At 40.2% G+C, this 26,312-nt stretch overlaps 1 protein-coding gene across 1 annotated transcript in view; it reads left to right on the forward strand.

Annotated features, from left to right (window-relative positions):
- Positions 1–26,312, forward strand: part of LOC111247299 (low density lipoprotein receptor adapter protein 1-A-like) — a 43,334-nt gene that overhangs the window by 4,300 nt on the left and 12,722 nt on the right. The window contains exons 3-4 of the mRNA XM_022798034.2: positions 18,075–18,181; positions 21,174–21,331. Of these exons, the coding sequence (XP_022653769.1) occupies positions 18,075–18,181; positions 21,174–21,331 (265 nt within the window). The remainder of the gene's footprint in view (positions 1–18,074; positions 18,182–21,173; positions 21,332–26,312) is intronic.

A 26,312-nucleotide genomic window follows, 5' to 3' on the forward strand; every position in this document is an offset into this window, starting at 1 on the left:
CTTGTTCGGTCACGAACATACAATTATCTATCTGTCACCCGCTCACTTGCAAACTAGTTTAATGAAGCCGTGTTTTCTGAGCGCTGATCTGATTTAACACAGTCACGCATTTACGCTGTTCTATTTTCATACTCTTAATAGAATGTGCTCTTTTCAATCACAATTTGATTTCAATTCATCACACAATTTAAGACACATTGTTCAAGCAATGTTGCCAAATTGGTGAATAACATTCACGACCTCTGGTGGGACCGATGATTTTTTTATGTCGACAGAGGGAGAAATGTGTTATTCAGCTATAATTATTCGCACGGATTGTCTGATCGGCTTATCGGTTTTATGGAAGACCCGTAAATACATAAGGTGTATGACTTTCTGCTAAGAATTTGACTGGGTATTTCAAGTGTTTATACGTCGGAATGAAATACTAATAGATAATATCCTTATTTAAACATGCTTTGGTACTTCCTTCTTTTTATTGATGATCCCATGTAAAAAAGGTCCTCCCACCCCAACGTTTTGGGGTCGGTTAGTTGTCACGGAAACGGCGCTTCCCAAGCGCTGACGCTGCCCAAATGCGTTAGCAGCAGCAATAGTCGTCGCAGTGGAAATGGCCATCGTCGGCGGTCACTGGTCGGTTTTTGTGCGCGTCTCGTGTGCGGCCATGCGTCCCCAATATATATCTGCGACTTCTGCCGCTGCCATCGCGCTTGCTTTGGCGATTCAGGCAGTGATAACCACATGCACGGCACATTTATTTCGTTGGTGCTTACGCGGAGCAGTGTGAGCGGCAGCAATGAACAAACATGTTGTCTTGGGTTTGCTTGTTAGTTAGTTAACCCACTACTAGGTAAATGATGCTGCTTAACTCGCCGCTAAGCCGCGTCAATCGTTGGGATACTAACGCCCAAACAGAAGCCATTTACAATGGCAGTATGATCTTTGAATGGCTCGCTCGACGCCTAGTACCACCATATTCACTCCATATATCATAATGACATAAGGATTGGAGCGCTATTACCGCTGCTCAACCGGATGGCAATGAACGGCCAGGTCGGACGGACAGGCCGAAAAGTGACAGAAAAGCTGAATGAAAAATGGATTTATTTCTAGAATAATATTGTGTTTACACCGTTCGAGTGAGTACTTTGTCAATAGCAAGTACACATAGTTTGTGATATTATGCGTAGGCAAGTGACCTGGTTGTAGTACCGTATTCCGGTTGTTTAGGCCTCTAAATCAGCGATTAGTATGTGTTCTGTCTTGTTTGAATAGATGAGACGCTATCATTTCTTAACGTTCGTCATTAGGCAGATAAAGCTGGTGAGAGGCACAAGGTGAATTTAAGAACTGTTTTGGAAGTATCTGCGAGGTGGACGATATGGGATATAGGAAACTAGAGTCTCATAGACGTGTGCGCGTCTTACGTACATAGGTCTCTATACGCTGCACAAGTCACCTGCACTAGCATAACAGTAGCGTACGACCTGTGGCAGAAAATCAGTTTGGTACTAATAGGAAATGTATATCGTCTATATTTTTTTCAAAAAAAAATAAACAAGTGAAAAAACGCTGTTAGCTAATTGGCGCGATCGTTGCCTGACGAACGGTTGCTGTATCCACTAAAAACCGAACGGAAAAGGTTGCAGAGCGTGTTAATGCATTGGCTATAATAAAAATATTTAATTGTTACTTTGAACAAAAATCAGCTGCCATTTAACGACAGAACAACTCTTTTGTCACGGCTTTCTGTTGATGTTTTTGTTGCATTTCTCATTAAGTTGTTTTTCGTAAGTTTTTACCGCCGTTCGTATTATAGTATGACGTGAAATCATCAGCCAGCAAGGCCAGAAGACATTAAGGTTTCTAAATATATTTGCCTCGTCGCGTACCTATTTCTGGCTGGTAAATGAAAAAGCCGTCCAGATGGTTTATGAATAGTTCAAGGTAGTGACGGAAACCGCTGTTTTAAAGCAGGATCTTGCAGCGGCTTCCAAAAAATACGCGATAAATACTTGATAATTGGCGTGCGATCAAAAGCAGCTTAAAGAGCAAAAGACGAATTCGGGGATTAGAAGAAGGTTCTGGCAAAATGTGTACTGCAAGCGAATGGCAACATGAATCTAAATGTAGTACAACAAATAAATTAAGACGGGGTTACAAATTCACTCAAACTCCGAACTTATGACCATGTGTTCTCTAGGTTATAAGTTACAATAGGTTAAAAGTCAAGTTGTGGATATTGCCTACGGTGCACCGATTCAATTAACACGCTGATAGCCAAATTCTCATAGCCTAGAAATTTAAAGGAAAAATTCTCTCCCCATTCGATCGCGTGGCTTACGTAGTGAATCAGCAACTCCTTATTTGGATTCTATTTTTTTAGAAGGAACTTGCAGGTATTGAAGTGGCTCAAGACATATAACCATCTGTTTTATCATAACTTAGCATATGACTATTAATTACGGAAGACGTTATCAGAAAGACTAAGGATACTGGAAGGATCTAGCTAGAACGTATGGGTTGTAAACGCTTTTAGGATCTACTAGATTTACTGATACCATCATAAACATGCGTTTGTCCACGGTATCGGTAGTACATGGAACAGATGTAAAATATCCGCGGTATTTGCTAAATCAATGGTATATTTGGAGTGTAATCAATCTAATTTATTGTTGTGGCGCGTCGTTTGCGACGGTCCTTTTAATAACTCTAGAGATTTTGCTTAGCTGTTATCCATTCTATTCTTAAGACTATGTAGCGTTTCAGCAATATTTGGCTGATATCACCCCATTTTGAAGATCGTTACAAGCACAAAAGTATCTTCTTTAAAATTTTGAGTAGGCAACGTTAATTACTTGTAATACGATTTTCATCGAAGTTCCGCCGGTTTCTCATCTCTGGCTTACGGTACAGTGTTTTGCATAAATGACCAATGATAAAACAGCTGAATATCACAGCCGCTAGCAGGGTGCTACCAAACAAAAAGCCTTTCGTGTTCAGCCGCGCGATACCAAGCTGCTATGTGATGCCAACGATGTATCCCACCCCACAGGCACACCAAATTTTTCTAGGCCTCCACGATTTGTTTTCTCCATTCATGATCACTTGGTTACATCTGGCTTGCTTTCACACTGTAAACATTCTAATACTGTCGATACATCAGATCAAAGTGGTCCGAGCACCTGGCAAAGTTATTCAAACAGCGTTCCACAATCGTTTACAAGACCAGTCGCTAAGCGTATGGCATGATCTGAGCTGCCGGCCTGTCTACGTTTCGCAATTGCCGCCACTTACGCTGTGGCGCCGGCCGCCACTAATGACGGCAATGGCTGACGATTGTAGTAATAGTTCCAGAGTTTCGATGGTGTGTGTGTCCGCTGCCCCAACCCATTACCCTTTCTGCTAACGGTCACGCGTCTTACTAAGCTGCGCTGGCTCCTTAGTTTCCGGCCGTGTGGTCGGATACTGGCTACTTCTTATACGGAAAAAGCGTCAAGCCAAGCATTGCCACCGCAACCAGTTGATCGGGAAGCCAGTCAGAGGGTTACTTTGTAGTTGTTCTTCTGCGTCTGCTAGAAATGCTGAAAAGCGGGAAAAAGAAAAGGAAAAAGGAATGGAAAGTACCTATAATAGAATGACTGATCAATAAAAATAGAAAAGATTAGTAATAGACGAGCGACACGAGTCACGAGCCGATGGCAGCGAAACAGTACAAACTATCAAGAGGGAGAAATCGGACCGGGTTGCGACTTATAGATCGGTCACTTGTGATCAGTAAATTTTCGCTCAATCAATGAGAAAGGTACCGCCACCGGTATACAGGAAAACGTTTTACAAAAGGATTCACTATCAGCTAACGTCTACTTTGATTGGGAACCGCTTGTCTACAATCATACAGTCGTGTCTACCTTAATGATAGCATCAGAGATTTTTATGTGTGTCTATATGTGTGCAAAAGAGGGCTTTGTGCGTACATAGACGCTGTGTCGTTCAAACCGTAAACGGTGAAATGATCTAACGTCGAGCAAGTCCATCGGTCCATTACAAAAACGGAAAAGAAAGACGACGAAAAACGGTGCTCAAAAGAAAACCTCGCCCAGTCGCTGTTGCCCACTGCCAGGGTTCTTTCTGGTGACCCTTTCAGCGCTGTTGATGCATTTCTATCGTAGCTTGTGCTGTTATTCGTGCGACGATCGGGACTGAGCCTGTAGATGACCATGTTCTCGTTCAGTTAGCGCTAGCGGGCTAGCAACCACTGGGGTTTCTATAATACGATGGTGGCCAGCATTGCCCAGTTGAACTTGCTTACTCTGACCCTTTCGCACTTGGCTCACCTGACCTACTCCCATTCAGGGAATAATGAAAGGGCAAATGGTTAAATTGCTAACTACGAATATCTGTTTATGTCGGCATCGTGCTGGTTGGCTATTGTATCGTGCAGACGTTGCAAGATATCAGCATATAGTAATAATATGCGTGCCTCCATTCGAAGATGATATCGGAATATAAATGATATCTAGGGAAGGACTCGAATAAGAAGACTGGCTTTTTTATTCCATTCACGACCTGTTGTTTGCCGTCACGGCGACCTGTAGGTAACGGTGGATCAAGGAAGAAATACGCTATCGCCGTTGTTTTCAAAATTCGTGTTTTTCGTGCCACTAAAACCTTCTCCACTTATCTCTTTTGATTTTTTAAGATTCTGTGCTTCAAGCGTTAAGCTAAGCGGCTAAATAAGTTCTCCAACAGTTTGCTATGTATTTACATCTACCGGAGTCCGACATCAACAGCGTACGTCGTATCTTATAAGTCGTATCAAGGACCGGTATTTTAGGACTTTGACAAGGAAAATACGATTTAATCCATATAATCTAGCGAACAAATGAATCGAATAACACATGACAGTACCCATCTCTTGCTGCATTATACGAATATATTTCACAAAACCCTTTTTGGCAAGCTGGTTAGATTGATATAAGTGTCCGTCCTGCCGATCCGTTCTGCAGGCTGTCCGTTTATACTCGTTGACCTTCGACGTTTAAAGCAGTAGACGCAGTTCTAGTAGTAACGTTTACACGAATAATAATAATAATAGTACATCAAGTCGGAATAACAATGCAAGCCATGCAGTCACGTAACGGTTTGTGCCACGACGAGCGTACAATGATAATAGAATCGAACGAGGTCATATATCGGTTTAATGGTCTCCGGTCTCCTATTAACAGCTTAGACGCTCATAGTCAGCGCAACTTTACAATTCTCGTATAGAACAATTAAACTAAAATGTCGACCTGTAAAGTAACCTGCAAATACCTATAATTACAGATTGATCTCTTGCCCGATTTTACACAGCGGCGTCGTGTAGCGGCAAACAGTTGAATACGGGTTTGTTGCTGACCGCGTGTGTTCTTACTACACGAAAATATCTGAGCTTTCTTTGTTGTAGAAATCGGTGCATTGTATTTACAGCGTTATTGACTGGCTAGGCATAAACTATCGAGCGTCCTAGGTTAATTCCATTTTAATAGAAATCGCTTAGATGGAAAAATTCGGGTAAAACAAAATACTGCAATTCTCTTTACGAATGAGTATCGTGTATTTTTTTTGTTGTATCTGTCTCGTATCATACGTAGTGTCACATATAACTACGCGCAAAAAAATCTGTTAAATGCCATAAACGAAAGACATTTTGATTACGACCTGATTCTTCTAAGTAAGAGTTGGACAAATATGCTCTGATACGTATAAGATAATTTTGAAAATTGGGAGCAACAGCATTGATGTTTCAATATGTTCTTCTACAAAAACCAACATTTTTTTGTATATTAATATGTAACTAACGTACTTTTGCAAGAAGGATTGCGCAACTTTTTTTTGTCTGCTTTGTTTGATTCTGGTCTGTCTAATTGCTATTTTGGCTCTGCGCGCAAGATTTCGGCTATTGTTTTCTTGAGGAAACACTATCCTTCGTAACTTCAACGATTCCTTCACAAGCTGCATCAACCTGGGCGAAGGTAATCGTACGGTATTACGATTCTCGTACGTGCATTTAGGTTTGCTGTTTGTTGCATCCGCATTGTCTGTTGCAGATAGCTTCTAACCATGATTCGTAGCTATTTCACGGGAAAGCATATATCGACTTCATGACTTTTTCAGAATCGCTTACAAGGAAGTATATCATTAGCAAAAGGCACCATCGAAACTGTTATATCGTAGCATCTCATGGTTTACAATTATAATTAATAGAGGTGTACAGTTATTTACAATGAGCCTTGTTAGATTGACTGACAACAAAAATATGATTCCTCGACCGTCTCTTTTTCTGAAACTATTTCAGTGGCTTTTGTAAGTCTTCCAACAAAGAAAGCGAAGAATCAAAACGTTGCCAACCAGTTCGCCAAAACTGATGGGTTGGGGGTGTGATTAAAGCTAAACTGGGTTATTCAAGCACTTGCAAAATACTTACTCCGATGATTCCTGTGGATGTGAGGTACCATTGAAATATTTGTTTAAAGTTACACTATGACGTAAGAACGATGGCGTCTACGCACTTTTATTTAACATAATAAATATAGGTATAAAGTTTAAAATATACTTGGTTCATTTTTTTTTTTAAATACGATTATAAACTAATGTTATTGTATCCATAAAAGGTCTACAAAGATTCGATAGTCTACGTAAGCATACAAAAATTAGCCAGAACGTATTTTACTGATCAGCTGATGAGACGGACGAAATCAATCAAGCAACCAAGAAACATATCTCGAGTTACTGCTCACCATAAGCAAGCGTGTGTATAGGCCAGAGGTAAACACTCTTTGAACCCATTTTTACCTATGACGTTCACCTCTGGGCCATAGGATTGTATGGAAATGAGAAATGCTCATCTCGTGGACCATTATCGCTCTTCCGTGCACACAAGAAAGTCTTCTTCTTTTCCCGTTGTCAGACGACTACGTAGTTTTGACTTTTACAACAGCGGCAACAAAAAAAAATGAAAGTCACTTCCGTTTTATTGTGCTCCCCTTCCCTTACCCGTCTATTGCCACTATCAGCCATCCCGTCCTTCGCGTTCACTTCTGGTTGTTTCGGCGATCAGAGGCAACCGCTCATTCGGTCGTTCCGTAGATGAATCGTCGCCACTAAAGTAAAACTGTATTCTGCCCGGCTGTGCTTATTTTTCTCTAAAATGTATACATCTGTGCTCCTACGCGAGCCGCTTGCAGTTGTGGCAGAAGCTTTGATCAGAACACGTTAGTTGATGTTTGTGGTGAGGATGTTGATTGCTGGTACGTCCTTGTACTATACGTGGTCGGTCCTGAAGCCATGCGCATCAGCAGTCACTGCCTGGGGCCGTCCGCAAGGCAGGCCTGACAGGCAACGCTTGCGACGTCTATAAAATGCCATCTTCTCTCTGTAGAGCCTCATCAACAACAGTTGGTTGAATGTTACCGCCCAGGAGAGGAATATTGTTATATAGCGTGCTTCCTTTATCGTCATTACGCCACCTAGTGGCAGTTTGCTGCATCGGTCTCGTATACACATACTCCAAGACAACGCTTATTACAACTACTAATGGTGTTGCCACAGAGGACGGCAATGGTATATATAGTTCCTGTCATTTTTCTTGCTCAAGACAAATCGTTTTCAATGATTTGCCTAGAGCGTGTATAGGCGCCATGACGTTTTTATAACACGACATGATAAAGACAAACATATTTAAAAAAATAAAGCACTATTGAATATATATATATATATATATATATATATATATATATATATATATATATATGTATAGTAAAACCGCTCGGTCTGTAGACTGTAGTGATGCTTTGACATGACTTAGAGATTTTCTTAAGCACCTAAAAGAGTAATTCGTTGACATTGATAAGTTATCCATGTGACCGTTGCAGTGCGTCCTTAATGGAATAATGCTTCGTAGTGTTCCAACGTGACATGTTTTCGGTGTTAAAGTCAAAGCTCAAATCCTACATTGTTTGTCTAAATGATGTTTTACAGCAAATGTTGATTTCGATATAAACATATTCCATTAGATGATTTACTCGAACAACATTCGAGAGGTATACAATCATCATACTGTTATAAAACATAAATCTTGTTTATATACGCATAGTTGTTACTGTTCTTCATGTTCAAATAATCATTAAAAGCGTGCAAAACTAATATGAAACCGAGGAACAACGTTCAAAATACTTTAGCCATAGTCGATCTTTAAAAAGGAACACTTTCTTCTTAGATCAGAATTGAATCAATCGCTCGCGGCTGAAAACATCGATGTGGCGTTTTATTTTTCCGAGCGGGTACAGTCACCCTGGTGTTATTTAATACCATTCGAATTACAACAGGACCGTATAATAACGAAAAAATATCGAAATTGTACTTGAAAATTAGGACCACTGTTTGTGATGTAACGTCATCAGTCAATTTCGGGTTCAGTATCAGCTGGCGTTTCTCCGACAGCTATCACTGATGTAAGTAATAGCCCACATAGCCGAGCCCCCTGTCGTTTTATCGTCCATTAGCGTTGGCTAGTTAAGCTGCGCTGTTACCGTTATAGTACCTGCGGGATAGCAGGCGTGACACTAAATCGTAATGGTGGCACCGGGGGAACAAACCGGTGAGATAGGTACGAGTCGTCGAGGAGGAAGCCAAAAGATGTGGCTGTTTACAGTGCTCGGCACAGCACATTATGCAACTCCGTACAGACGAGCAAGCCAATGGGTAACCAGCGTAGCCGACCTGAAACGTATTGTCACAATGTCCACACACAGACAGACTCACGCACAACGTTCAGGCGGGGGAAGTGTCATGGCTGTAGTAGTCGACCGACCGAAATGTTTAGATAAGAGATAGGCGTGGGCTGTTTGGCAGCAGTCGGCGCTCGGCTCGTTGATGTTTCGCAACATGCGGAGTGGGACGACACGCACATTCTACTGCGTGCCAGCAGCTCAAACCTCATTTCGTATCAGAACTGGCTGGTTCAATTGGTAACCGGGCATCCGCGTGGCAACAGTGACGCTGACGCTACACGCAGCGTTACGACTACTGCAACGGCTTAAGTTAAGCGTTGATTTCCAAAGCGACGCAGACACGCCAGCTGGCTATCTCATCTCGTTCCATTTACTTGCTCCGTAAAGAACCGAGACTTACTCTCCTTCCTGCTAAAGGCTGGAAAATAAAGAAAGCTGCTCCTATGTAGCTGCAGTGCTAAACAGAGACAGTTGAGTCAGAATTCTACTGATGGTCATTAGCCGTCAGCTAGCAGAACTGCAGCTGGAGCTATTGCGAAATGATCAGTCAATCAGTATAGAATGTGTGTAACGAAGACCTGACTACATAATCAGAACGGTTTTGGCCGTTCTATCAATCATTTATTGCCAACGTTAGTAATGCTGGCGCAGATTTTTCGTCGCAAACAATATGCACAATATTAAAAATGAATAAGGCATTATGAGCACCATGACGCCTCAGGACGAAGACGAAAACAAACGCAATGATACTGCTATGACGACTTTTTCTTGCATATCATACTTGATAATACGGATCAGTCGTCCCTTTGCTAATACCAGGTCATAATGGAAACCCTTCACGAAATGGCCCAATAGTTCATTCATAAAACAGCAAGATATATGTAAGTGAATGATGACACCGACAGGATTGTGTGAATACTTATTCTTAACGATAAACCTTTGTTTGTGCTTTCCCATCTCAGTTTTAATGGTCTGACATAGGTTAGTTGAAATAGCCTTGAATAGAAGACAAGAATATTGCGTATAACATGAGCAATATATTGTAAAATATTTGCTATGTAACACGAAGAAGTAGTTTATTAATTACCAGTTAAACTTACTGGAATAGGCTGACGCAAAGATCCAACTATAGCGCAAGTTGGCAAGCTTGCAGCCTAGAAACAACTTGACAACGCACAAATATACAATGATGTGAAATAAATGTGAAAATAAAATTTCATCGAAAAAAAAAACAAATTCAATTCTGTGATGTTAATAGAAAGCATATTATTTTGCTTTATCCTGCGCTAACAGGAAGCATATGTAATTCATGTATGGGAGCTATTAGTTGAATAACTTTTGTTTCGCAGTAATCCGATTCGTATGTGCTTCTAGAGAATTTTACGATCCATTCGATTCAAATGATGACGTAATAGTGGGTCTATGTTTTATAGATAAAGGCCAGCATGCATAACTCGATCATACACGTTAATTTAACCCACACAACCCACCTGGCCGTTACAGCTTCCGCTAAAAAGTGTTCTGGCCACCCATGTGATTAATGTACGCATAGAATTTCTGCTCGCGTATAACTATCTATCAATGAAGTATCAATAACCATACCTAGCGTAATCTGGCATGCTTATCCGTCACAATGCTCACTCGTAGAGGATGTATCGTTTGTCAGCCGCGATTGTATTTTGGAGAGGTATTGAAGTGTGAAGGAAATCCAGTTGTGCGTTATTCGCTCCTTGATCCGCCGTTTTGAGCAAAACACAGAGGCGAACGGAGAAGCATATATGACACTTATACTATAAATACAGATGGGCAGATACTGACTAGTCCAAGGATTCAATAGATTTGGGGACGACAACGCCCAACAATGTAAAATAACCAAACCCGCTTTTTTACCCGTTCTGCGCACCTTTAGACGGGTACGTTTGCGCACGATGACGATGACGATGTGCAAATCGCAGATGACAGTATGGCTCAGATTTAAATCGTCTGCATGTATTCATGAATGTATATCTGAGTTGTCCTTCCACTGAGGTATCATTGAATGTTTATATGGTTCCTCGTGCAAACCTGAGTGATCCGGAGACGACTCTTTTGCTTGTTTTCATTTCCCTGTCTGCACTTACAGGATCCATAGGAGTGCACAACTTCATCTTGGCTGTCACAGACAGGTCAATGCAGAAGGTACTCGAATATATCCTAAGTCCTCATAGAAGTAGCAAATGGCTAGATGGTCATGGGTTCTATTACCACAACTCCTACGAATCGAAGTCCTAAGCCCTGGGAGACTTGAAATAATTGTGTTTTGTGGTAGCGTTTGTAGGCAGCAGGGCGTTTGTAGACTTAGATAGTTTAAGAAGGCTTACTAAGCAAATAACCCGTACATGAAGCGACGAGGTTTACATAGGTGGTTATGCCTTGCAAAAGCTCAGTTGATTTGTAAATCACTATTTTGAGCGGCGATTTACATATTTATATAATGTTGATTGATTAAATAATTTCGTTGACACTATTATATAGGGTTCGATTACGATCGACTGACCATATTTTGCTTTTCACATTATCGGCGTCATGTGCCGTTAGTTTAAAAGCGGCGTTTAACACAACCATAATGTTACATAATAATGCTATCTGTCATAAAAATAAAATTCATCCCTTTGCTTTATTGTGTAACGTTTCATTTGCGATTGATTCATCAGCGGCCCAAACAAGGCTTTTACCAAACCCTACAGTCGTTTCGTACGCCCGAGATGTTCCGCAACGAGCTGAACTGACAATAGCTAGATTTTCATTGGAAAATTTAGCGCCAGGTATATACAGATGGAAAGACCGACTCATTCTCGAACTTCGTTTTTATTCACAGGGCACATACACAGAACTTCCTTCAAACAAAAGACCACTGCAGATATCGTTGATAGACAGCGTTGCTGCTTCAAAAGCTGGCAACGAATGGCAAATCGTCCCGTATGTATGTATATGTAAACGTGTCTATGTATATTTACGGATTCGCTCAGCGTTTATATGTATATGTGTGTGTCGCATTTGCATCTCAGCATTTCCGTATTCTGAGGAGTCACCAACAAATCATAGCATTACTTTGGCGGCCAACTAACGCTATTGCGGTAGCAAGAGAGAGCCTATTGTCAGCTCCTGCTGTTACTGGAGTCGCTGTTTGCATGTACGAAACCACAAGTAGCGGTCGAAAGTACAATCGAGATGCTAACGGAACGGGGCTAGCTTAACCAGTGAGACGGTCAGATCCCGTATATCTTTGTCAGAAATGCCGACTGTGTAAAGTTCATTAAGTGAAAACTGAGAAATTATGATACCAGTAACACAGTTATGAAAATTACCCTGAACATAGAATATGTCTTGCAGAATGAAGGATAATGGGGGAAGACGTTATCCTCGTGCAGGGCATCCATTTGTGCTGCCTGCTTTGTGGGGCTGATGCTACGTGGAACAGCGTCTGCTTAGAAAGAACTGTGTGTTGTTTGGTAGCATATATCATTTTCATATATAGACCAATTTAACTTCTATTCTTGACAGTCTGATGTTCCTTTGCCGGCCAACGACAAATTAAAAAATAGTCACCTTAATATCATCATCCCTTACATATATACCATATTTTTCTATGTAGATTATAACTTAAAGTGGATGTCTATGCCAAAGCCCGGCGACAGCATACTTCCTACTGCGAGATCAGAACCGATTTAATTTGACCAAATTGGGTCCAAAAAGTAACTTACACCGTATAATATCTCAAATGAAGTTAAAAATCGCAAGCATTAATGAGATAAAAACCTCTGCCATTTCCACTTGGAACATAATATGTATTGCAAAAACTAAACGAGCCAACACGCGGGGACGACGTATGCTTTTGTCATAAATATAAGTTCCGAAAAAAGTTCATTGTGTAACAGTCACATAGGATTACAGATTTAACGAATATTGTACTATATTGATCGAAACAACAGCTCTTGGCATTTCAGGTGGCGACGTTACAGCACTAGATACGATAAAAACTCAGCAAAATTTAACAAATCTTCCTCTCTACATTATGGCTACAGCCTCGTAAATTTTAGATTCAACGCTCGAAAGGGATTAATGGAAGCCTCGTAATTGTTCGGCAAATGCTACAAGCTGCCTCTACTGACAGACGCACTTACCGCGTTACGAGTACCCTTAGGTAGGTTGGTACACTTAAGGCGACATCAAAACTGTCCTATTAGATCAACATTAAGGTAATAAGCATTTATGCCAATTTCGCTGGCAGAAAGGTTCAAATGGTGTCATCCACGCCACAGACAGATGAGCGTCTAAAGCACTGACAAGCGACCATTTTTGTTCTGAGCTTCACAGGTGGTACTTGTGCAGGGTAAAAATCAGGATCTTTTGCAACTGGTTCTCGTAGTCGACAGCTTAGACATCAAATCCTTACGACACTCTATTCGTAGAAGGGAATGCTTTAGACAATAGTTACGTGCTTTCATGTCCCCGCAGCAACCATCTAAATAAATTATTTTCTATGAGAAACTTTAGAAAGCACCACTTTTTAACTTGAAGTGGCATTACTGGTTAATTAAGAACTATGATAACCTGAGATAGCATCGTCTCGTTTGAACATCCCATGATCTCAAGGTCAAGAACACCTAAGCTTCGTCGTGAGTTTCGTCTGTTGATAAATATGTGATATGAAACGGTTAACCTTTAAGACTATAACAAGCTGATATTTTTTTTAATTATATTATTCAATTCCCTTGCGCGCTTAAAGCCAGACAAGAGCGGTTCTTTTTTTCTGCTCACTAAGCCGATGCGGCACCTTCACGTAGCTAAACCTAAGACCGTCTGCGTAAATTTACGAATAGGACGATCGCAAAAGGCCATAACGGAAGACAAGCAGCTGGTTATAAGTATTATTGGTAGCTTAGAGGTCACGTGTTTGATAGTTAAACTTAGGGATAATACGTTCGCAATCCACGCGTGGACAGTTTTCACTTGGCGGTGGAAGGGGCCAGCCGTCTGCAGCAACCGTTAGTAACAATACTCGACGTAAACTCGAAACGTTTATTTATTTAACGCCCGTTATAAAATATTGCTCTACTTGGAATAGTCAAACAAAGAATACAAATACTTATTTATATTCTCTGTTTGACTATGGAATCGAGCGTCATTTGGGAAATTGAACGGTATCACTCGCTCGCTATATATATCAAACAGGTGCCTCTAGTTCATCTGTTTGCTTGATACGATAATTATTCATTCGCTTAACATTAGCCATTATAGTTAGTTATACGCTATAGCAAAAGAGTGGAATTTGCGTTTAGCGGAAAAATCAGAGGGCAATTTTGAGCTGTCGACACAATAGTAAAAGTATCGACATTAAAAATCCCTAAACTTTTCTTTAATATCTAAGAATAATACCGTGACACAACATAAACCCCACTTAATGCATTGATACCCAGCAAAGCAGCGCTGTGCTGGTGACTTATTTCGAACATATTTGCCCACTCTTTCCCTGTCAATATTCCGACTCTATATCTATACACATTTTAAACGACTTACGGCTTGAATAAACTGGAGGAGCAGACAGATCCTGGCAGTATGACCGGCGTCTATAGCACGATGTCGCCTTCTCTATTTCAGACACACGTTAAGTACGTGGTAAACTCACCAATGTAATCTGTGTCGTTGGCTTCAGGTGGTAGTTTTTCAATCGAACGAGGACCATGTGTAGCAATGATGTAATACCAACAAGCCAAACAAATCGTCGTCGCCATGCCCTGTCGCGAAGTTCCGTTCCCGAATTGCTTAATCACCTCTTCGCTTATTGACTGCTGCAGCGTGTCCTCAATCTTAACTCAAACTGTGTTGCTTTTGTATACCGTCACAGCCCCTGATACGACTTGTTGCTGGCCAGGCCACTATGCGGCAATCAGATATATATTGCAAATGTATTGGACATTACATGTCCATAGTGATACTGTTAGTGGAGCTTCGCGGCTTGTATGTTTACATTATCTTCCTTTCAACAAACATCCGTAAACCCGCCATTTTTAACCTCTGTTTTTTGATTTAAGCTCGAAATAACGGAAGGCGAAAACTGAAACGTTATTATCGGAGTAAATCGCGTGCATCGTTAGCTAAATACGAGCTATTGTTGTATTGACGCGCACGCCACATTAGTGAGTCGAGGTAAACAGCTTATTCACAAACCACCGACGGTCCGACGCTAGCTGGCTGGACAAACAGCGATTGATTGACTGGCTGGCATACCAATGAATGAGATAAATAGGCCGTACTAGCCATTAAGGTTATAGGCTTCTAAATTCGGCCGCTGGAACCGCTACTTTGTTGCTGTTTTTGCGGCAACCTCAGTGCCACAGCTTGCTTCATGAACGTTTTTTTGCCAGCAGCTATGTGTTATATATATGCCGGCTCTAGCCTGCATTGGAAGGTGGCTTCAGTGATTGGAGCCTTGACAGAAAGCATAGAAGATCTGCGCAAGGGCTGTCATCATGTTGGCTCGATAGGATTTTTTCGAAAGTAAAATATTTGCAGCAGGGCAATTTGATCTGAGTGCAACATACATGTAGGAGAAATATACGTATTTTATATATATGTATATAATATCAAATTTTGTTGAATTTCCGTGGCGTCTTTGCCTTGTAAAGCTTTCTGTCCGAGCCATTCACACAGACCCAAGCGGTAAACAGAGTTTGAAGAAAACGCGCATGGGCAGATCACCAGTATGAGTTGAGAATCGACGCGGCGTTATGTGGCTACATGTTACACGATGGCTAATTTCGAAGTAATATGAACGTAAGAGAAGAGACCTTCGACCGATGCAGTTCCGCCCCGAACTTCAGCATTGCCTCTGTAGCGAATGATGCCATGTTTGTGCTCAGTCGTTCCGTACAATGCTCATGTCTCTTTGCAAATCTGTCCTGCCGACGAATACGACAGCGTCGAAACATTATAAAAGTCTCTATAAAAGAGACGCCCACCGTATTTAGTATTCCGTGTAACGGAATTACTTGCGTCTGCTGCACAACCTTTCAGGTGGAAAAAGGATGCAGACAGAATACAGAAGCGTGCACAGGGAAAAAGCAAAAGTAGAGAAGTGAAGTACAACTGCAAAGCAAACAAAATGACAATTGTGCATATGCAAGACATATATATATATCTATATTGAGTTGCCGGTTTTAACGGCTACTAGCATGTTTGCATCGTTCTACGTCCCAAAAATGATGATTCATTAGTCGTCCTAAGGCGATCATAAACAGTTACTAAGTTCTCTAGGATTGCATCCTGTTTTTGTTGACATCGTTGTACTCTAGATGCTTGCAGGCCGCTGAATATAACTTCACTCTAATGAAGCATCATTACAAGACATCAAAAAACTATCTCGAAACTTCGGCATGCAACGTGTCAGTCGGATGAAATGGATGCATAGGAGAACTTTGCTACATGTGCTACACCTTGTGGCATATGTGTCACGTTATGAGCTCGATTGTTCATTATCTTCTCTCGGCTATCCACTTCACCCTATGTTACTCTTTTAAATACTGACGCTCTTACTACTAAGATTTTTCAAATTCTTTTTGGCTTCAGTGTGGCTGGATAGTTTGAATAACTTGTCTACATCTGACCTTTACGAGACTTGTGCTTCACTGTAGAACTATGAACATGTCCTGATATTCATCTAGCTCGGCTTTGACGGCAAATTTACTTTTTTTTCCCACTAGAAATCTAATCCTTTTCACCAACTGTAGGCCCACCTTCTATCGTGAATATACGCCATCCAGTATATTCTGAAGTAGTGGAACTTGAAGTAGCGATTGCCTATCTGTCTCATTATTAGTATGTTTTTTTCTGAATCCGCTCAGAAAGAGCACGTAGTAGTGTGTAGGATGGCTTAAATGATTGACGCCTTGCTTTATCAAGCTGAGAATACAGTACGAAGACCAACATGTCCAGTATGTGCCTCATAATATAATAAGAGGTAATGTTTGCGAGTTATTAATAAAATTCTTGTTTTACAAATGATAATGTGTATTTAGATGCGGTAGCTAAAACGACAAGCTCAATTCTGTCTGTCTAAGACGTGCACAGCCACCTCAGGAAATGTATCAGAAAGCAAACACAATCGATACGATTAAAAATTGAATCCAAGTTGATAATTTAACTTGACTTACGTTAAACGTATATGGAATCTAATATAAGTAATATCTAGAAAACAGACTCCTGGCTAATCCTGTTTCGCATAAACACCAGATAGCATAACGAATAATTGCACTTACTCAAAACTACTGTTTTTATTACAGGTATAAAATCCAAGTCTCGAGGGGGAAAGATTTTATTAAATTTCTGATGGGGAATTTTTATTTTTCCTCTGTATTTTTTTCTATAATCACGTTACCGCACTTTACTCGACGTGATAAAAAAAATATTGGAATGCATGACCAATTTACCTGGTTTTGTTAATTCGGCCGATAGCTGTTCAGTGTTTTGAACTCCTTCCTAAATACATATACGTATTATTTTAGAAACATATGCAGCATCGGTACCTATTCAACAGGGTCCCACGACGCTGAAAGAGACTGACTGCTTGAAGAAAAGGTTTTGAGTAACTAACTGATATATGATGTGTGGTACGGATGCATAGAACGTTAGCTATTGGATTGTTCTATTGTCTAGTACGACCAGCCTCGCGCAAATATCCATTCTACGTTGTGAGTTTAGCGTTGAATCCAATAAAGATATTGTATTAATAATAACAACAACTCATCCAGCGGCTAGCTAAATTACTGCGACAATTGGTTTTATGGATGGCGAAATGTCTTTCATCCATGCTGAACATCGAATGGTGGTTCCCAAAACACTAAATGTTTCCAGTTGGCGGTAATATTTGAAATTGGCGGTCCGTAGTACATTGTATCCTTTGCCAGCGCTAGTTTGCAGTCGATATAGCGTAACCGGATGGGAGACAGAACGTTCAAACTCTGATTGCAAATCATATTTCAGCTGTGGATGTTAGGCCAGATAATATGCTGGACACGTATGCTAGCGATCGGTATATATTAATATGCAGGTACGACTAATTTATTTCCTTACGTCTAAATATATCGATCAATCAATAATTAATTAATTAACTACAGGTTGTATTGTAACAAACAGATTGATATATATATATATATGGTAGGACTTTATTTATATTAATATAGAAGAAGTTAAATTTTGGTAGAGATTTGTATTCGTAGCACATAAGTATCTAAGTCGCACATATAATATCTCTGGTTACAGAGCTTTCGGAAGAATGGTCGACCACTCCGGGGGCAAAGGAGCCTGTGCAGGAGGGAGTTACTTTCTATCTCAAATACCTTGGATCTACTTTCGTTGAAAACGCGAAGGTGCGTTATTTACAAGTTAATTTCGTATAGATCTGGTCTACTACAAAAAAACAACACCATACAAATTCAACAAAAAAGTCACTTTTCACCTACTTATGAAATAAAGTTAACTGGTTAATGTTTACATAGCATAGATAGTTCTTCAGACTATTTTATCATAAGTTAATATTTAGAAACTTTTGCCGTTAAGAGCTTGACGGATAGGGAGGTTGGAGCCTAGTTAAAAACTGTACACGTTGTTTTATTCATAAGGAGTTTTTTTATCGTGTCAAGCCTTTCTTTGAATTAGAATTGAATCGTAGAACAACCCGGTACAACGATTGCTTGCCTCTATATTATCTTCTAAATCCTTCCTCACTAATTGAACGATGTGAGAAAATAAACGTTACGAGATCGCGTTTGCGTGAGTGGATGCATTTCTCTAACTTTAAGAATCTAAAAATCATAATCGACAGCTCGTACAGGTTATCAATGATTTATCCAAATCTTTTGTCAATTCTATGTTTGTTCAATGAATTTAAATGAATAAAACCATTTCAAATGCAGGATGAGTATCGTCCGTAACAATTATAAACATCTGAGATCGCATGCGAGACCACGTTATTTGATAAAGTGTGAGATACAATTCAAAATGCCTATTAGACAACCGGATGGTAGTTACCTATAGAAAAAAAAAAGACTTCCAATCATTACTTCGGACAACAATACTAACCAGCGGGTCTGAATAAACAACGTTTTGTTTTTGGTAATTTATTCGTACAAACATCTCACGTTACTGGATCTAGCGGCGCACAATGGTGGCGTTCATCTTCGTCGACGTTTCGCTAGCTACCAAGAGTAACATGGTACAATGCGCTTTTATATGTCACTGGCTTCCATATATTTTACTGATTCTACTGTTCAGGCGAGATGATTCATAGGCGATAAGAGCTGGCTCTGCCAAACGAACACATGAGATTCAATTTGATCACACGAGTAGATGAAACTTCGAGAGATTTCCAGTCGGTAAAAAAACTGCTAAAAAATATATTTATAGCATGAATTTGTGCATATGTATAGAGCATAGAAATGTGGCCGACTCCCACAAGTCTAAATACAAGTCTAAATTTAATCTCTGTAAATTACTCGGTAAAATTAAGGGAATTAAATTTCAAACTGGGCCTGGAAACCCAATGCGAAGACTTCCACATATTGTGTATGCAATGCTGGTTGAGCAGGCCGTATGTGGCGTTAGCGAGCACATCATCATGGCTACAATGCGCTTAGAAGGTCTACCTCGATTTTACCACTTTCGCCACGAGAACCGTCATGGGCTTAACCCATACAAATGAGCTACGCCGCTGTCAACTGCACGGACGATAATAACGGGTACCATAATGATACTGTGATACCCTGTCAGTTTCTTCATCTTTTGGTCGCCCATTACGCAGAACGAATCAGCAACGAAGGGCGCAGCTAGGTATAATACTAATATGGCAAAAACGAATATCCCCCTGGCAACAATGTCGATAGTTGGTCTGGTCGACGAACGATGCTATTCGTTGATCAGTTGATTATCAGTTCGCTTTGACGCATCGAACAGTACCACAACAACAATCGTCTGTGTAGAAGAAAATTAACAATTCGTTTCTTTCCTCTAACCTTATATTCAACTCAATTCTATGTTGAATTCGACAACTTCACGACAATGACGTCGACAGACGGCAAACAGCATTTCACCAAGGTGTCCATTACTAATCTATCGATTCTAACAGCCTAGTGTTTTTCAGCTGTTGTCTTTTAAATTTCTGCAGAATCTCGCTACTTTCCTTTCACCCTTAGACATAGGACTAAGTCACTGTCATCTATGAAAAGATGGGGACAGTTACGTCGTTTTGGGGATATACCCTGGAATCAATTCCGATTAAACTTCGGTGAATTATCCGATACGTTGATGATGTGAGATGGCCATGTCCTAGTAGCCTTGTTTTTATGATAACCTGCATACTCGACCATGGACTGTATATAAATGAAAATATTTTGCTATCGTCGTGCAGTGCTTGATACATCTATTGCTGTCCGGAGAGAAATCATGTTCAGATCTACGTCTTAAACAAGCATCGCAGGTCGTTTGAGTAATTATAACTTTTGCTGATCGATTCGTTCTTTCGCGCGTTTTCGTACTCGTCACCTTCGTCACTGACAAATAAATAATTGCCTAAATAAACAAACCATACTTGGATCGAGGAGAAAGCCATTGTCAGTTGGGTCAAAAGCAAGAATCGCTTCTTATCAAAGAGTTTTTGTCGCGGACTCCATTCATAGAATGGGACAATAGAATCGATTGTTTCTTTAAATCAACAAACGACCACCACCGTTGTCCTGTAAGTGGCTAGCGTCTACTCTAACCATTGTCGGCACTGTCTTCTCTGACCGTGTGATCATTGGGCGTATCCACCTGAAAATGTATGCCGGCTCATTGTGCTGTGCACATTATGCCCATAGTATCACATAAGATCGTAAAGTTCCTTTACCTGTCAATATCAGCAATGTTCCTCTGACGATATTGATGGAGCTGAATAAAATACGTTTCATTTTTCAAGTAATTTATTAGTCCACTAGCTTAATTAGTGCCTAGATGCTGGTTATAGTTTCGATTTCCATGGGCCCCGAGGAACGCATCGCCTATTTAGGTACCACACAGGGAATGAATGTAGGTTATTTTATGTCCCGTAATAGTACGATTACACATTACCGAAGGACTCAATGTGATTGTGAGCCTATTTCAAGATCGCTTCAATGCTTCTTTAAGCTGACTTATTACCGCGGAGGCCTGCTTTATAAGCAATGGCACTAAACACTTCTGTAGGGAAACTGTCTTTATTACTAGCTTTGTGTCAAATACTCCATTTACAATTGCGGCCGACACGTCTCCAACATAGAGTAATCGATGCAAACAAAAATCTCTAACGATTCATTCTCATAACAATGATATTATCCATGTTGCGTGCAGGGAGAGGCATCCACTGCGGAGGCGATTAAAAAGGTAGTCGCATTGGCCAAAGCCGGCGGTAAGAAGCTTAAACGTGTTGCTGTGTGCATATCACCAAACGGCATTCAGACGAGGGAGATGCCTTCGGAAGAGCTTCACCTTGATGTTACCATCTACAGGTTAGTTATTAGACGACAGTGATCAGGCCCAAATCCCTAGAGCAATGAAGTTGGCGTACAAATATTATAGATGTCATTTAAAGTTTTCGTTAGGGTAGACACAGCTGTGCTAATTGATGCAAATAATTTTTCTCAATTATGGTAGGTTCCTGATAAAGCCATTGACAAAAAACCGAAATAGTCATTATTTAACAAAAAAAAAAAAACATTATCCCTTTCCAAAGAGGACAGGCTCAAATTCACTTTAGTTACAGGAGTTACCTATGCCTCACATTACCTCCTTTCGTGAAAGTCAACGTTAAGATGGGCCGTGTAACATCCTTCTACTGTTTTTTTGCAAACAAGACAAACTACGATTGTTAACAATAATATCAATTGATGAATAAAGACTTCTATTTCGATCTACACATTGCTTTCGGTCCTATCATAACAAGTACATACATTATAAGAGTAAATACTGTTATTGCCATAAAAAAATAAGGTGGTTAGCGTATTACATTAACGTTTTATTATTGCTTGTTTGTATGCGTTAAAATGTTATTGTTGCTTTGAGACGCTCAATCATCTCTTGCCAATCCTAAAAATAAGCGTAATCATACTTCTATAATATCTTTGGATCGAACCTGATGTCCGCTTCGAATGCAATCATTTGATATCACCAGCATTATCTAGCTCGCACTAATTTTTTTGCACAGGTTTCTTTTTGATCTTATGCGAACTGAGAATCTCTACCTACGAGTGTGCATTTCCAGCTGAGGTATGTTAGGAAGTTATATGGCCCATATTGGATATCGCTTCCTCTGGGGAACACAAGGAAATGCCTGGTTTAGTTAGGACATTTATCAGGGTATTAGTTCATAGATACATATGGTGGCTAATTCATCCAATCATCCTAACGGATTTAAGGTTTCCCGAAGCAAAAAAATAAGCTGACCGCTATATTCTAGGTCATTATTTGGAACAGTTAGTAAGTAGTATATTCAGTGTTCGATACTGTGAAATCGTAAGACTGGATGTATGGATTCGTCTACAGATATTCTTAAGACAAATATCAATACGGTACTCTTCGTAGATCTACAATGCACGTAATATGCTGACTTTTTAGCGGCTTAATCTGGTTTAAGTACTGTCAGATGGATTAGAAACTAGCAATCAGCTACTGCCTGCTGCCTGTTTGTAGGCCACAAAACCTATTAATCGATGTTAGGCCAAGTATTTTAGTTTCATTGGACCGACTTCAAATCCTTCCCAAGAAATCCTAAAAAAGAACTTAAGTGATTTAAACAACTAAAACGATAATCCATGTTGTAGCTCAAAATTCACGGCTAGTTAATATAATTAATTACTATATTGTTAATTATAATTGAACCTTATTAATATTATTATATATATTATTAAAAACTACATTTGCTCACTTCGAAATTCTGCTATTCTGCTTTTTTTCAATTTACATATTGGCCCGAAGTAGCATTTTAGGCCATCCAAATCATTGATGATTCTCTCAAAAACGTACGTTGATCTCCATTATCAAGTCGCGGCATTTGCTTGGTTTTATCCTATCGATTCTAAAGTATCTAGCTGTAACAGGGATACATAATAGTTCTACGAAGGATGTTTGTTGCTCGCCATATCAGCAGCAGTTTTCGTCGTAAACAAAAGAAAAATAAAGCAGCAATGGTCGAAAAAGTTCCGAAAAAGAAAATCCGATTGGCTGACTGGGAATAGTCCGCCATTAAAGCGTCCCAGCGCGGGTACAATGACATGTGACCCGCTACACGGGGTTAAGTCTAACGATCTCCGATGGTAGGCTCATACAGACAACCGTGAAAGCGTAAAGTTTATTTAGTAAAGGCTTTTATGATCTAGCATTAACAGAAAATTTGGCTTCCATATCTTAATGAACTTCGCTACTGCCAACGGTACGGGGGGTGCGGCCAACAACTTTCTTTAACGCTACCTTATATAGCGGCTGTTGTGGCTGAAACTGCAGGGGGCTGAGGTCTTGGGTTTCAACCCAATCCGAAAGCAGAATTGCAGCTGCTATCATAGAGCACGAGTGAGTAGTCTATTATAGGTTATTCAGTTATACTGATACGTCTGTAATATTTGTCTTAAAGCATCTACACGCGTCGAGCTGTCGAGGGCAGGCCTACTTCAAGTACCCAACCTCGCACTTTTCTTTTTGTTATCTTTTTCGTCTGACGTTATCCGTTTACCATAGATATTATTATATCAAGGTGAAGATCTGTACCTACGAAAACTTGATCTGTAACCCGATCTTTAATCATTAGAAATATATAATATCATTAGATAGAAACAGTGTAAATATATCATTTGTAATGCAACTTAAATTCTATGTCACTATATAAAAGAAAAAATCCGCTAGCTACAAAATCATCAAACGCAGTAGAGACTAGCCCGTTTTTGTTCGCAAGATGTAAGCCGAAAGCGGCTTTATCTCGTACATTATATATTTTACAATGCCATAGTTCCATATAGACCCGATAAGCAAAATTAGGCCCTTGCGGGGCATATGTGGTGGGAGCGATTGAAAATCAACACGGCGTCACTTTTATTGTGAAGCGCCTGTTGCATTTGTTTTTCAGCACAAAAGATTAATCCGACCACGTCACGATGTGTAAAATAATTGACTGTGACAGACTAAAGTCAATCTACTAAATACCGTAACCTTAGCCATTAAGTTCGTGCTATAATAGGCCATCTCTCTCTTCCCGATCGTCCCTGTTATCACAGAGAACAGTGATCTAATTTCCAGCCATCGTCTATTCTAGCAGATGTCAGTTCTATTCTTCGTCTGCTTTTCTTCTTTAGTAACCAGCCATACAAATCAACGAACGAATGAATGAATTGATGAGCACAGTACTGACGTAAAAGACCGCCATTTTACAGGCAAGGAACCTACTAACGATCACCTTCTAGCAAATAGAACAGCCTCTACAAAAAAAAGACGTTCGAGGGACACATTACATGAATGCGAAAGAACGAGCTAGAGTAAGACACGGCAAAATATTATTCAATTGATAGCCCCTGCAGAAGATCGTACCGCATACATATGTGCACAGAAATCATTCAGACTGAATGATATAGGAAAAGAAAAAGATTACCATACCATACGATGATACAATATAAATTATTCTTGGTGCAGCTGGACGGAGTGGCTATTGATGTCAGCTCCACTGCATAGTATAAAACGAGCTTGCATAGCCAAACAATGTTATTGTGACAAAGCCAAGTTACTATAGACCCGAGCCCCTCCGCCGCCCTCTTTGTGGATCAGCTGTAGTTAATGACGTTGCTTGTTTACTGGCGCTATTATGACACTTCTGCCTCAATAGTCGACACTCGACTGCCGTGTATTACTTTCTTTCTCCTTAACTGCACTTGTTTCTTTTTTGTCCTTCAGTTTAGTGGTCCTTTGTAGGGATATAAACTAATATCAGCGATGCCGACGGCGATGATGACATTGCCTACCTACACTAATAGTGTGTTGATGGTGATGTTACTAGTGCATGAAGCAGACAATAGCCAGCCGTGACGTTTTCGTTTGGCTGATACCGCGTTAACTGAGTTAATCGCATTTGGCCCTTGAAGTCCAGATAATCGGACCAAGCGGTCAAAGCAGCCGTGGGAATAGCTACGAAATTGACTTTCGTCCCCATTTTGTCCACTAAACCCATCATGATGTAACAACAGCCAACAATGATGATTTTGTTGTTACAATTGTATCGTAAGTCACGTGCCATTGTTGTCGCCATAATTTATCAGTGAGAATACTATTATATCTCACAGCTCTGTAAATTATAAGTTTTGATAATACCTAGTATAGCCCGTCCCCGTGTATCTATCTCCTGTTCCCACTGATCTATTATATATTACCATATAACTCCCCAGCCGCCAGCAGCCAGTAGCCCCTCTCCCCGAATACCTCTGATCTTAGTAAACGTTCCACCGTGTTCTGCATCACATTCGCACAATGATGCTAAATATAAACTAGGTCGCGGGAATTGTCTGACGGCTGTCGGCAGTGGGAAAAAGAAGCTGCAAAAACGACCCAATTTGAAAGAGTTTGTTATGCTTTCCGAACTCCCATACGTATGAACAGCTAGCCAGGAGCGTAACGGCTGATTATCCATGCAGAGGTAAATGTAGTTACCTTTGGACTCTACCCCGTCGGTGTCAATATAGTTTTGGGGCTAGCCACCTATCAATAGAACGTACAGGTTCACTAAAAACGGATTCGAATTTCAGGAACCTTGACTAGAAGGTGAAATGTACCATATGTTTGATCTAATGTATCGTTAAGTGTCAATCGGCGTAAATGTCTCTTTGAATCCATATCGTCCCCAGTACATCTATAGCCCGAAGATATTAAATAAACATTTTCATCTAGAGCCGGCAATAAACCATAAGAATAGCACTAAAATCGCAAAGGCTCAGCCAATGGCCGACGAGGTAGTATATAACGAAGCAGTCGTTATACTAAGCATAAAATCAGTTGACAACATTTGACGCGGTGATCTCCGCGGGGACATAGCCGCATATAAGGACATAGCGTTGCCTAAAATTAACAAATGTTTAGCTTTTAACAAAATCTATGTAATAAACATGGAATACACTTTGTCTTGAAGTTTTTCTTCTAATATGATAACAATATGATTTCCACTACCCAGTTTTATGATTCAACATAAAATATCTCATATCGGCCGTATAATCTTAGTTCAACTACAAAGCTACGCTGATATGTTAAGTATTTGTAAGAATTATTGCCAACGATTGTTAACGGTCTAGCTGAGTATGGATTCAGATGTGTATGCGGCTATAGAACGTGTTACCGCTACCTCAATGCAGTTTACGGAAGCTCATAAAATACTTGCTTTAAAATATCTTCTTCAAAAGATCTTCGATACCAATTTGTATAACATGAACTTCGCAAATGGTAGTAGGTTAAAGCCGAGTGCTT

The sequence above is a fragment of the Varroa destructor genome, unplaced genomic scaffold (genome assembly GCF_002443255.2).
Source record: "Varroa destructor unplaced genomic scaffold, Vdes_3.0 BEIS01000003.1, whole genome shotgun sequence".
Taxonomy (NCBI): domain Eukaryota; kingdom Metazoa; phylum Arthropoda; class Arachnida; order Mesostigmata; family Varroidae; genus Varroa; species Varroa destructor.